Source organism: Somniosus microcephalus, chromosome 34 (genome assembly GCF_052327205.1).
Source record: "Somniosus microcephalus isolate GS21.2 chromosome 34, FLI_Smic_1.0, whole genome shotgun sequence".
In the NCBI taxonomy this organism is placed as follows: domain Eukaryota; kingdom Metazoa; phylum Chordata; class Chondrichthyes; order Squaliformes; family Somniosidae; genus Somniosus; species Somniosus microcephalus.
In genome coordinates, this window is record NC_141020.1 from 18,136,588 (window position 1) to 18,150,178 (window position 13,591).

The 13,591-nt window shown below is 45.4% G+C and overlaps 1 protein-coding gene across 4 annotated transcripts in view; it reads right to left on the bottom strand.

Annotated features, from left to right (window-relative positions):
- LOC147096847 (uncharacterized) overlaps positions 1 to 13,591 on the bottom strand; it is an 82,615-nt gene that overhangs the window by 51,407 nt on the left and 17,617 nt on the right. For 3 of the 4 annotated variants that reach the window (XM_085973526.1, XM_085973527.1, XM_085973525.1), the window contains exons 7-10: positions 11,467 to 11,581; positions 9,595 to 10,031; positions 8,101 to 8,248; positions 297 to 596 (exon numbers count right to left, since the gene is read on the bottom strand). In XM_085973526.1, coding sequence (XP_085829652.1) covers positions 297 to 596; positions 8,101 to 8,248; positions 9,595 to 10,031; positions 11,467 to 11,581 — 1,000 coding nt within the window. The remainder of the gene's footprint in view (positions 1 to 296; positions 597 to 8,100; positions 8,249 to 9,594; positions 10,032 to 11,466; positions 11,582 to 13,591) is intronic. The other variant, XM_085973528.1, reaches the window with a different exon arrangement.

A 13,591-nucleotide genomic window follows, 5' to 3' on the forward strand; every position in this document is an offset into this window, starting at 1 on the left:
TGAATTGACATGTCTATTTGAACTGGTAGCTTTTCAGATGGGTCTCATGCTGCTGTTGATTCGGGTATGAAACAACTCAATCTCCTCTCCTCACACCCTCACCGCCACCCACCCGCCCCCCCCCCCACACCATTTGCCACATCTTGTTAGTTCTACGCCATCTAACCTTTTGAACTTAGCATAACAAAAATGTAAAATTTCACATACATATAATGATGTGCGCGCACACACACACACACAAATAAGCCCCATGGTCACAGATGGTTCTGACCAGAAACACTCGATGTCGAACCTACCTAAAGACAACCCAGAAGAATTGGTCTTGCACAGTAGGTAACGGGTTGGAGGAGTAGCTGGAGTCTCAGTTTTGTTTTGAGATGCAACAGGACTCACAAAGCAACTTGAAGTGGGCGCTGGAGTTAAATTGGTCACCAATGTGTTCAAGGCCCCAATTTTCTGGAATGTAGTGATTGCCGATCGAATAGAAGGAGGGGGGGCTTTGGACACATTTTTTACAGTAGTGTCAGTAGTTGCAACGGAGACACCTTGTTCCCTTTTCTGGCCTGTAGTCATAGGAAGCGTCTGAGCTTTATCTTCTGCAGAAAAAAATGAAATCTGAAGGTGAAGCACTCAATACCGGGTTAACAACATTATAATCTTTTGCAGTAGCAAACTGATTGAAATATATAAATAGTGATGCTACATAGAGTGGCTCGATTCATGTTAAAAGGATGCAACATGGAACCGATTCGCCATTGATGTACAGACGTCAGTGGCACGGGTGTGATCGATGGTGCTGTTAATATTTCCTGACAACCTGTCAATTACACAGATGGAAATGTTCATGCAGAAAATGAGAAACATAGGGATATATACAGCAGGGGGTCTCAACCTTTTTGCTTCCGAGGCGTCCCCCCCCACCCCCCCCGCCGTTATAAAAATTTCAAGGACCCCCTGTAACACAAAACAAGTATTTTTCTGCGTAAAATTAGTTCTACAATTAAACATATTAGCCGAGATTTTCCGGGGCGGTAGTGGGTGCAATCGGTGGCGGGTCGGGTGGGAAAGCTGTTATTTTTGACAGCGGGTCGGGAACCTACCTTTACAGGCCTTTTTAACTTACTTTTTTAAACTTAACTGCACAGCCACGACAACCACGCTGCTCGGGAAGCACGACTGTCAACCTGAGGCGGGAGTTCAGTGGCCATTGCTCCAGCTGATTACTTGACAGCATCAAATGTACAGTAAAAGCTCACACATGACAGATGATCACTTTCCTCAGGCAGAAGCTGTTCCTCAGTCCATTTCCAGCACAGATTCTGCAGGCTGCAAGTCTTTCCAGCAAAGTCTCCATCCAATCTCGCCTCATTGGAAGAACTCTCCCACCATTGACAGAATGCTTTGGTCATCTGTACTTCACCTGCCATCTACTCCATCAACATGGGTGCCATTTATACTGTCTCACCTTGGTCCTCAGAATCTGACCACAGTCAGCCCCAACACCAGCAGCACCACCAACCTTCTCCGCAATCGCCTGATGCTGCACAGGACAGAGAGCATCAGCACCCGAGCACATTGGGCGGGCCTCATCATGGCCAGATTTAGTTAACTTTACGCTCTACACCATATGGCTGACACATGATGCACCAGATTGGCACCACCCCACACCAACACCATAAAGCATCCACACCAATACCATAAAGCATCCCTACAATGACCAAGCCATTCCTTTCACATGCATCACCATTGCAGGGGTACCATCACCATTCACTACAACTCACTAAGCCATTTCCAAAGGTGCACACAAATCTGTCCAAGACCGGAAAGTGTTGAAAATAAAGATTTTTATGTTTGACACCACATTAAGAAACTTTACATAAACATTGGATAAAACACCCAAGTGGCTACCCTTGTGTGTTGTTAGTTGGTATGATTGCACTGGGATGAGGGAGAGTGTGAGGGGTAGCTAGTGAGATGCGGATGTGATAATGTAGAGAGAGCGAGAGAGAGGGATGGGTGGAGGTGCAAGGTATGTTGGTGAAAGTAAGGATGTGCAGGAGTAGGGTTGGGAAAGCAGAGTGATGGGGATGTGATGAGAGGCACAGCAGGATGACTTTGAGTGGCTTTGTATTAACATTTCCTGATCTAATGAGATAATTGAAACGTTTCCGGAACTGCACCCAGGTCCTCCTGAACACATCCCTGCTCGTGACCTCCTCTGCAATCTGCAACCAGGCTGTTTTGGTCCCCTGGGGAGGCCTCTTCCGCCCATCGGAAGGGAAGAGGACCTCTCTGCATGCTCTGACTCCCTCCTTAAGCATATGGAGGGAGTCATCGGAGATCCTGGGTGCAGCCCTCTGCCTCTGTGCAGTCATTGTCAGTGTTTGCAGCACTCCAATGCTGTAGTGCACTGACAGCACTATGTTAGATTAAACGTCAAATCTAATGTGGGCATGGTCCCTTTAAAAGACCCCGGCTGAAAACGTGTCATGAATGATGTCGCCAGACCCGCTCCATTTAATTGGGCCGAGTAACACGCTGGGCGGGGTTAATAGGCCCTATTCACTTCAGTTAGTTTTCCACAGCGGGATGGAGCTAGCAGCGGGGTTACGACCCACCACAGCCACCGCCTGCACTGGACCCGCCAATGTAGGCAAAATTCTGGCCATCATTTTTGCTTTACTTAGTGAAACCTGTTGCATGTGCTGAGCAACAATTCGGTCAAGGCGTGGAGGTATCTTCGACAAGCACACGCGCATGTCATGATCAATGTCCATCCTGGCTCGGCAGTTTGCTTTCATTGACATCATTGCTGAAAATCCAGCTTCGCACAGGTAGGCTGTGCTGAATGGGAGCAACACACCCAGTGCTGAAGCAGCAGCAGTGCTGTATTCATCGGAGCATTCGCACCAAAATATCTCCAGCGGCGTTTCATTGAACTTGGTTCTGAGGGAGCTGTCTGATGAGATGTCAATCAGCTCTTCCAATAGCTTTGTTGGGACAGAGGGTGGCAATTTAGCTGCAATATTCTCACTAAAGGGGTTTGTAGTCCACAGGTGCGTAGCAGACTGTTCCGCCGTGAGTTCTGGAAAATAAATATTCAATTTGCTAAGTACACCAGAAAGATGCATTACCAGCTGTGGTTTGATTACGTCAAAGTCAACTTTTCTTTCTTGAATGAAAGAATGTAAGAGCTCAAACATATCTGTAGTCCCCCCAGAGACAAGGACTTTCCAGACCTGCAGTTTCCTTTTCAATGCGCCAATTCTTTCACGCTGGGCAACGTAATGAGTTCTCCCACCTTGCGTAGCTTTATTCAGCTTATTCATTTCACTGAATATGTCTGCGAGGTAAGCCAGTTTAGCCAGCCACACGTCATCTTCCAGCAACTCGGCAAGTTCAGGTTCCTCATCGGCTAGGAAAGTACGCACCTCTTCCCGGAGGTGAAATATACGGGTAAGCATTCTGCCTCGAGATAGCCATCTCAACTCTGTGTGCATGAGCAAGGAGTTGTGCTCTACGCCCACTTCCTCACAAAGTGCAGCAAAACACCGGGAGTTCGTTGCTCTGGATTTAATAAAATTAACGAGTGTTACCGCTGTGTTGAGAACACCGTGAAGATCTGGCTCAATATCTTTCGCAGCAAGCACCTCCCGGTGTAAAAAACAATGTGTCCAAATGGCGCGAGGTGCCGCGGCTTTGATCTTTTGCACCACGCCAGAATGCTTTCCGGTCAGTGCTGCAGTCCCATCGGTGCAGACCCCAATGCAATTTGTCCAGCTGATTTCTGCTGAAGTCATGAAACCATCTAACAAGTTGAAAACATTATCCGACTTTGTTGTCGTCTTGAGCTCTTTGCAAAACAAAACGTCTTCTTGTATGTTCTTATTCCACACGTACCGAACATAGGCGAGTAAATAGGACATATTGGAAAGGTCAGTGGATTCATCAAGTTGTATCACAAAGTCACTGCCACGCAGCCGATCAATGCACTGCAAAATGATGTCTTCTGACATTAAATCAATCCGTCGTTTGACGGCGTCACTTGATAGCGGTATTTTTTCCAGTTCCTTGGCCTTCTGCTCTCCAAACATTTCCCTTACGATTTCAATGGCACACGGCATTATCAACTCCTCAGCAATCGTATGCGATTTGTTTGCTTTAGCAATTTTCTGCGCCACCAAGTAGGACGAGAGGACAAACTTTTTACCCGCGGTAGTTGTGGATTTCATTACTGCGTCAGTAATGAGCAGCTCCTTAGCCTTTCGCTCAAAAAACGAACTTTGCTCGTCCTTATATATTTCATGCTTGGAAATTAAATGTCTCTGCAAGCTGCAGAGCTTCAAAGATGCATTGGACAGTACTTGTGTACAAATTACACACTGCGGCTGGGGCATATCTGCACTTCCAGTACAAATAAAACCAAAATTCAAGTAGCTGTCTTTGTATTTCCTTAATCTTGCACGGTTACTGGCGGCGCTATGCTTTTTACTCACACCTCCAGCTCCTCGGTGTTCTTCAGCCCTTACGGTTGCACTTGATGAGGGAAGTTCTGCATCATCGCTCTGTGGGCTTTGTTGGTTTGAAGCTGATGGTCGAATTAAAAATTTATCTGGTATTTATTGTCTGCGCTTACAACGATTTTTCCTGTTCTTTGTCATTTAGCTTGCTCCCGCTAAAATAGCTCTATTATACCTTACGTAAAGCGAGAACGTGTTACGTAACCTGAGAACGTTTTAGTATGGAATAAACACGCACGAAAATTGACTTTCTTTTCCCACTATACATGCGCTGGTTATTTTTGGCGGACCACTTAAAACCTTCTCGCAGACGCCTAGGGGTCCGCGGAGCCTCGGTTGAGAACCTCTGATATACAAGACTAGAAAGAATCCATTGCAGTCCATCATGCTAGTCCCAAGGCCCAGAAAACATCTTGCACTGTCTGGTCGTGCCTCTCAACCAGTAGCACCCTCTTAAACTTAACATAATTTGCTTCCATAAACAGGCCAACACCGAACGAGAGAGACAGACAGGTAAACAGGTGCCACATAAAAGGTTACTGCATAAGAGCTCACGGAATTGGGGTAATATATTACCATGGATAGAGAACTGGCTAACTAACAGAAAGCAGAGTCGGGATAAATGGGTCATTTTCAGGTTGGCAAACGGTAACTAGTGGGGTGCCACAGGGATTGGTGCTGGGGCCTCAACTATTTACAATCTACATTAATGACTTGGACGAAGGGACCGAGTGTACTGTAGCCAAGTTTGCGGATGATACAAAGATAGGTGGGAAAGCAAGTTGTGCAGAGGACTCAAAGAATCTGCAAAGGGATATAAACAGGTTAAGTGAGTGGGCAAACATTTGGCAGATGGAGTATAATGTGGGAAAGTGCGAGGTTGTACACTTTGGCAGGAAAAATAAAAAAGCAAATTATTATTTAAATGGAGAGAGATTACAAAATGCTACAGTTCAGAGGGACCTGGGGGTCCTTGTGCATGAAACACAAAAAGTTAGCATGCAGGTACAGCAAGTAATCAAAAAGGCAAGTGGAATCTTGGCCTTTATTGCAAGGGGGTTGGAGTATAAAAGCAGGGAAGTCCTGCTACAACTGTACAGGGTATTGGTGAGACCACACCTTGAGTACTGTGTACAGTTTTGGTCTCCTTATTTAAGGAAGGATATATTTGCATTGGAGGCAGTTCAGAGACGATTCACTAGGTTAATTCCTGAGATGAGGGGGGTTGACTTATGAGGAAAGGTTGAGCAGGCTGGGCCTATACTCATTGGAATTTAGAAGAATGAGAGGTGATCTTATTGAAACATATAAGATACGGAGGGGGGCTCGACAGGGTAGATGCAGAGAGGGTGTTTCCCCTAGTGGGGAAATCTAGAACTCGGGGGCACAGTCTCAGAATAAAGGGTCGCCCTTTTAGAACTGAGATGAGGAGGAATTTCTTCTCTCAGAGGGTCGTAAATCTGTGGAATTCTCTGCCGCATTTAAGGTGGAGATAGGCAGATTTTTGCAAGATAAGGGAGTGAAGGGTTATGGGGAGCGGGTGGGGAAGTGGCTTTGAGCCTGAGATCAGCCATGATCTTATTGAATGGCGGAGCAGGCTCGAGGGACCAAGGGGCCTATTCCTGCTCCTATTTATTATGTTATGTATAAAACCGAAAGGATTTGAACTAAAAAAAAAAGGCAGACTACACTGGAAAAGGACGAGCTTCGTCAATCTGTACTGTCATACCAGCGGGAAAAAATCAGGTAGTAGATTAAAGGATCAAATACTTGCTGTGAGCAAATATTCTGAGTCTGTCTAGGATTTTGAGTTCATAGGAACAGGAGGAGGCCATTTAGCCCCTCGAGCCTGTTCCGCTATTCAATTAGATCAAGGCTGATCTGTATCTTAACTCCATCTACCCGCCTTGGTTCCATATCCCTCAATACCCTTACCCAACAAACACTTATCAATCTCAGTTTTGAAATTTTCAATTGACCCCCGGCCTCAACAGCTTCTTGGGGAGTATGTTCCAGATTTCCACTATCCTTTGTGTGAAGTGCTTCTGACATCACCCTTGTTTAGCTCTAATTGGAAGATTGTGCCCCTTTATTCTGGGCTCTCCCATCAGAGGAAATAGTTTCTCGCTAGCTACCCTATCAAATCCTTTAAATTATCTTAAACACCTCCATTGGATCACCCCGTAATCTTCTATACTCAAGGGAATACAAGCCTAATCTGAACCCAGCCTCATAATTTAACCCTCTAAGCCCTGGTACCATTCTAGTGAATCTGCACGGCACCCCCTCCAAGGTCAATCTATCCTTGCTGAGGTGCGGGGCCCAGAACTGAACACAGTGCTCCAGATGGGGTCTAACCAGAGCTCTGTACAGCTGGAACATCACTTCCAGCCCTTTGTATTCCAGCCCCCCTTCAGATAAAGGCCAACATTCCATTAGCCTTTTCAATTATTTTTTGTACCTGTCCACTAGCCGTTAGTGATTTCTGTACTCGGACCCCTAAATCTCTGCTCCTCCACTGTTCCGAGCTTCTCGCCACTTAGAAAAATACCCCTGGTCTATCTTTCTTAGGTCCAAGGTGAATGACCTCGCACTTCTCCCCATTGAACTCCATCTGCCAGAGTTTTGCCCACTCACTCAATCTGTAATTGTTCCTTCACAACTTCCTGCTCCCAGCTACACTACTTACTGTACCACCAAACGTATTAGTGCCTTTCATTTTTAATTTCAGTGGCTCACTTTGCCAATACCTGTTTTTAGGATAAAGATTTATTGCACTTATAACATGCATACCCAAACTAGTTACTTCGATAACAAACCGACATTTATACTTCACCTTCGGGACATCGCAAAGCACTTTACAGCCAATGGATTACTTTTGAAATGCCTACGGTCGTTTTGTAGGCAAATGCTTGCAAGTTCAATATTATAGCAAAAGGAGATGAATAACCAAAAAAAAATCCTATTTTGTGGTGTTGGTTGAGGAATAAACATTGGGCGGGATCCGAGGAGAACACCCAGCTCTTCTTCAAATAGTGCCACAGGATTGGTTACGTTGACCTGAGCAGGCAGAGCTGCAGTTGAAAGTCTCAGCCTGAAAGTGGCATCTCCAACAATACAGCACCCTCGGTACCGCACTGAAAGGCGGAAATGTCAGCTCAAGACTATGGCGAGGCTTTAATGAGGTGTGCGTGGTATTAATTAAGCCGAATGGATTGCTCATCATGCACCTTGGGGTGTATGTCTACTTTAAAAAAGGGTGCCACATAAATTGAAGTTCTTCTTCTTAGGCAGTCCCTCGGAACCGAGGATGACTTGTTTCCACACTAAAAATGAGTTCGCAGGTGACTGATGAGTCCAAGGCAGGACCGACAGTCTCTGTCACAGGTGGGGCAGACGGTGGTTGCCATGAGTGTCCTGACGTTCCAGGTCACGAACTTCATTTTAAAAGGGTGGAAGATGCCTGTGCATGAATTCTAAATGAAGTTACCGTTGTTGTAAGCAAATCAAAAACAGGGGAAATTAAATAGGGCTGTGTGTATTCAAATTCAGGTATTGTGACCAATGTGCATTTACGTACCAGTCAGTCTTTTGGACAGATTAGTGGCACAACTGGTTTCACTCGGGCACTTCTCTGGTGAGGAGACACTTTTCTCTAAATCCATTACAACGTGAACTGGTGAATTAAGCTGTTCGACGTTTGTTTGGTTGGAGCTGGTCTTGGAAACCTAAGGCACAATATACAAACATGAAATTAGAAAAATCGAGTTAAAACACTATCAAAGGTTAAAGCGGAGAAAATCTCTGCCAGTGGCACACTGATTTTATTCCATCCGGAAAGAGGAGCAAAGAATTCTCCACAGCAGGAGGACAAGATTCAGACAGGTTCCTACTGAACTGTCCCTACTGGAAAAACGCACCATGAACTTTTCCAAATTTTATTACTCAACTTCTAACCAACGTTCCCGCTGAGCTGCACGGCCGCGCAGCGGGCTGCAGGTCTCGCGCAGGCCGCTCACTGGCTTTCACATAAGAAACTGCGCATGTGCGAAAATTTGAATGGGACCGCGCAGGCAGTTAAAGGGACCGCGCACGACATAAGAGAGGGAACATTGTTGGCGTTCTTAAACTAAGTGCGCTACACTGCGGTATTTAAATGTTTGGTTTTGCACTGAGGAAATGTCTTCTTTAAAATGTTGTAGTTCCTGAATTTCCAATTACAGGAAACTTTGTGCTATCCGGCACCGACGAGACCGAGCTGTTGCCGTTCCCTCAAAACTGCCGGACACTCCAGCGCTAATGTTGAAACATACGGAGATTTTGAGCTCTGTATCTGGCAACAAACCCTGTTGCTTAGCAACAGCTTCTAAACAGTCGGCCGTACTCTCTGTAGCTTAGCAACAGATTCAGCGAGACCTTGCAGAGCTTGACTGTTGAGAAAAAAGCAACAAAAAGAAAAAAAACCTAACGAAACGGCTCCTGATTTTTGCCGGTGGCTCGAGCTTGCCGGGCATTTAGCCTCCGGATAAACCAAAGTTTCCTGTATAGCAAAAAACCAAACTGCTTAGAACCACCTCCATTGATGAATTCAAGTCTATCAAAATACACAAAAGGTCGATAATCAGCCAACTTGGGGGCTCAGCAATTCTAACCCAGACAGATCACTAAGTTACCATTGAGTTGTGGAAAGAAAGCCCGCGCTCAAAGTCTCCTACAGCTAGGTGAGTCTTAGCAATTTTTGACCCGGTCACCGAGTGGAACATTGCAGGACAGCTGAGCGTATTTTTGGGGGACAGGGAAGGAAGAAACCTACTAGCACCAATTCTCTTCTCTTTGCCCACCCAGCCTTACAGAAATCACAGATCCACCGATTGCCGCAGGGAGAACATCAATGTTTCCTGTAAGCTGCGCTTTTGTTCTGCGCGGTCAGTCTCTTTTCAATGCGTGGTCCCTTTAAATTTCTGCGTGTGCGCGGTATTTGCAACGTAAAAGCCGACGAGCGGCCTGCGTGGGACCTTGCAGATTACTGCGCGGCCGCACGCATTGGAGGGTGTGTAAAAAGTGAAGCTCTCACCTTGGATATTAAATGATTCAGCTTTGTTTTGAAAGCAGAGCTGCCCACCACAGCCTCAATCACCATAGTCTGGACCAGTGGCTTGTCAAATGCACCTTCAGAGTCGGAGAAATTCTGGATGGTTGCTCGCACGTTAGCGTGCTTCTTCGGGGGAAACAACAAAGCCCCCTCTCTTCTTTCCAAATGAACCTCGTATTTGTCTAAACGCTGTGTTGAGGGAAGTTTATTGGCCATAGCACACTCGGCAATTAGCTTAATCATCTTAACCCGACTGTCGTTCCAAGCACAGTAGGAGATTATCTCGACAGTTTTTGAAGCAGCTGATCGATTTGCCGTTGATGGTGGATGCTCCAATCCTGAAGATGGCTCAAGCGTGGCTTGGGGACCAGAATCAACTCGGACGTATCTTGGTTCTGGCTCCTCGGTATTCTTATTGTCTGAGGAGGAGAAAAACATTATATGTAAAAAAGGAAAATATAAGGTGGAGAAAGAGAGAGAGACCAAAAAAAAACACTAAATAAATGAAGTTCTGAACTTTTTGCCTTGGCCCACATCTATTACAAAATGAAGGGAACGTTTCTCAGACAGTGCAAGTACAGAGAAGGTACAAATGTGAAATGATCATCCACCCTTGGAGTGTTATTCGGCAAACAGGGCTGCCCTCCATATACTACAGTCCTCAAGACTGTCGAAGGGTGGGTGACAGTGGGTGATTAGAGAGAAATATTCCTTTAGTACTGTGCCACCACCTCTCGATTTATACAGCAAAACCTCACTGTATAGCCACTTTAGATCATTCCTCTCCCACCCTAGAGGGGCCAGAAGGAAACGTAGGTTATTAAAATCAAAACGCAAAACATTGATGTCAGAAATAGCGAGAACTGGATGCAAGGGGTGGGGGAGATTGGGTGGAAACTTTGTATGAAGAGGGCAACACCTTTGGGTGCAGATGAAGAGAACAGTCCAAGATACAGTTGCCTCCAGTTGGCAACACAGCCAAAACATTTTGATATTTTCTCCCAAAACAGCAGCCAAATGGGAATTTCGCCCCACCTCCAATTTTAGGAAAGCATCAATGTGTGAATCAGGCTCCGATTTAATTTGGAAAAAATGCACTCGCATACATATGATATATAAAGGTTCTTCAACAAAAATGTGTACGTTGATGTATTTAGCAGAATGAACTATGATGTGGAAAACATATCCAGAAAATAGACCAATAAGAGAAGGCAGACTGGAGCAAGAGCAAGAGCAAGGTTAGATATCCACACATAGTGAGGCAAGTCACCAAATACCCCAAGGAGGAAGAGACAGATCCTCCGGATATTTCTTCGTTCTCCCTTGTAACTAAATTACAAGAATCAAAAAGAACGAACCCAGCTCTCCGATTATCACTGTTCGTTCACATGCTCAACCATACAGGTAAGATTTCTGGCTCTTGGGAATCACACTTCAACCCTAATTAATATCCAAATATCAATTTTCTCTTTTAATTCGCTTATGGGATCTGGGCGTCGCTGGCAAGACCAGCATTTATTGCCCATCCCTAAATTGTTCCGAGGAATACTGATGCTGCATTTGCACTACAATAGTCAGTGTAGAGTGCAGCCAGGATCTAGAGGAGAGAGTCTTCCTCCCCTTTACTAGAGTCAGGCCAGGCTCCGATTCAGACTCAAGACATACTCAACAACTCCTACAGCCCAAGTCTTCTGGGTTAAGATGATTCAGCACAGGAGCGGAGAAACTGGCAAGTTTTGTGATTGTTCCAGGTTTCCACTCTTAATTATATTTTTAAAGACAACACGAGTAATTTAAGACACGGCCATCTGGATTTCTTGTATCGAGTGAAATTTCATTTGTCATTGTCCTCACCTGAAACGCATATTGCTTCAGTTTGATTTCCTGAAATGTCGGATTTCTTTCCACCTTTGGGACTCGATACCACATGTACGATCTTAAGGCTTGTAGAACCTGGTTTCAGCTGTTTCTTGGAAAAACATGAAAAGAAGTTCCATTACACAAAATGCACACACACCACCGTTCGGAGGAGTTGAAAGAGTCATATTTAAAGGACAGGAGGCGGCCATTTGGCTCACTGTACCTGTGCCAGCGTTAGCACCATATTGGAACCATCTACTCTTACCCCACTGCCCTGTTATTCCCCATATCCTTTTACATTTTTCTTATCTAATTCTTTCTTTAATGCTCAACTTGGCAATGAATTCCATCCTCTAACAATCCTTTAAACGTGAAAAAATTCTTCTAACCTTCCCCATTATACTTCCAGTAGTAATCCTAAGTTTATAACCCCTTGTACACCACCACTGGAAATAATCTTTCACTATTTAACCTTAAATTCGAACACTTCTACCCGATCCTCCCTTTACCTTCTTCAATAAACACAGCTATGGTTTTTGATGTTCATTATAAACCGTATCCTCTCATCCCCAGCATCGTCCTACCGAGTTAAGATTGCAACTGTCCCGTTGTTCCAACACCCATTCTATACATACAACGTAACATTACAACTGTGGCCAAAAGATTCCAATCGACATCAATCTAATAGCAGCAATGAGTAAAACTCAATTCTGTCAATTGGGAGTGGGGACAGGCCCTGAAGACATCCAATGGACATGGGGAAGGGGGGGGGGGGGCATTGGATTACAACCAGAACAAGCCTACAACATGGCTTTATATGGCAAGCTACATTCCAATCATTCCCCTTCTCCCTTCTAAAACAAATGCCATTTTACAGGCAGATACTTTCAATCTTTTTGACCAAAATTAAAAGAGCGGGTACTAAGCGGTGTGGCACACACTTTCCGATACATCACAATCTCGACATGCAGCGCTGACAGCTTCATTATTGAAGCCACATTATGAAGGCAGAGACAGCTTGCTGTACTGATGACAATTCGTTCTTCCAGTCAGTTTATGTTGCTCCGATTCTAAACCAAATTAATTTACAAAACATGATGTCTACAAAGGTTCTGTTGTAGGGGAGCTGAATCCTATGAAGCAAACCTTCTGGTCCTCATTTTTTTTTTTTTTTTTTTTTAAATTACCCAACTCATACATATTGTTGCTGATAACTATAAACTCCACTACCCAATTAAAAAAAAAAGTTACCCAGGCTAATAGGATGAAAATGACACAACCCCATTCAGAGGGCTGGGCTGATAAGTGGCAGGTAACATTCACACCACAGAAGTGCCAGGCAATGACTATCTCCAACAAGCGAGAGGCTAACCACCTCCCCATGACATTCAACTGTATTACCATCACCGAATCCCCCACCATCAACATCCTGGGGGTCACCATTGACCAGAAACTTAACTGGACCAGCCACATAAATACTGTGGCAGCAAGAGCAGGTCAGAGGCTGGGTATTCTGCGACGAGTGTCTCACCTCCTGACTCCCCAAAGCCTTTCCACCATCTACAAGGCACAAGTCAGGAGTGTGATGGAATACTCTCCACTTGCCCGGATGAGTGCAGCTCCAACAACACTCAAGAAGCTCGACACTATCCAGGACAAAGCAGCCCGCTTGATTGGCACCCCATCCACCGCCTTAAACATTCACTCCCTCCACCACCGGCGCACCGTGGCTGCAGTGTGTACCATCTACAAGATGCACTGCAGCAACTCGCCAAGGCTTCTTCGGCAGCACCTCCCAAACCCGCGACCTCTTCCGCCTAGAAGGACAAGGGCAGCAGGTGCATGGGAACACCACCACCTCCAAGTTCCCCTCCAAGTCACACACCATCCTGACTTAGAAATATATCGCCGATCCTTCATCGTCGCTGGGTCAAAATCCTGGAACTCCCTACCTAACAGCACTGTGGGAGTAACTTCATCACACGGACTGCAGCGGTTCAAGGCGGCGGCTCACCACCACCTTCTCAAGGGCAACTAGGGATGGGCAATAAATGCTGGCCTTGCCAGTGACGCCCACATCCCATATACGAATAAAAAAAAAGATGGCTGGTGTTGGAAA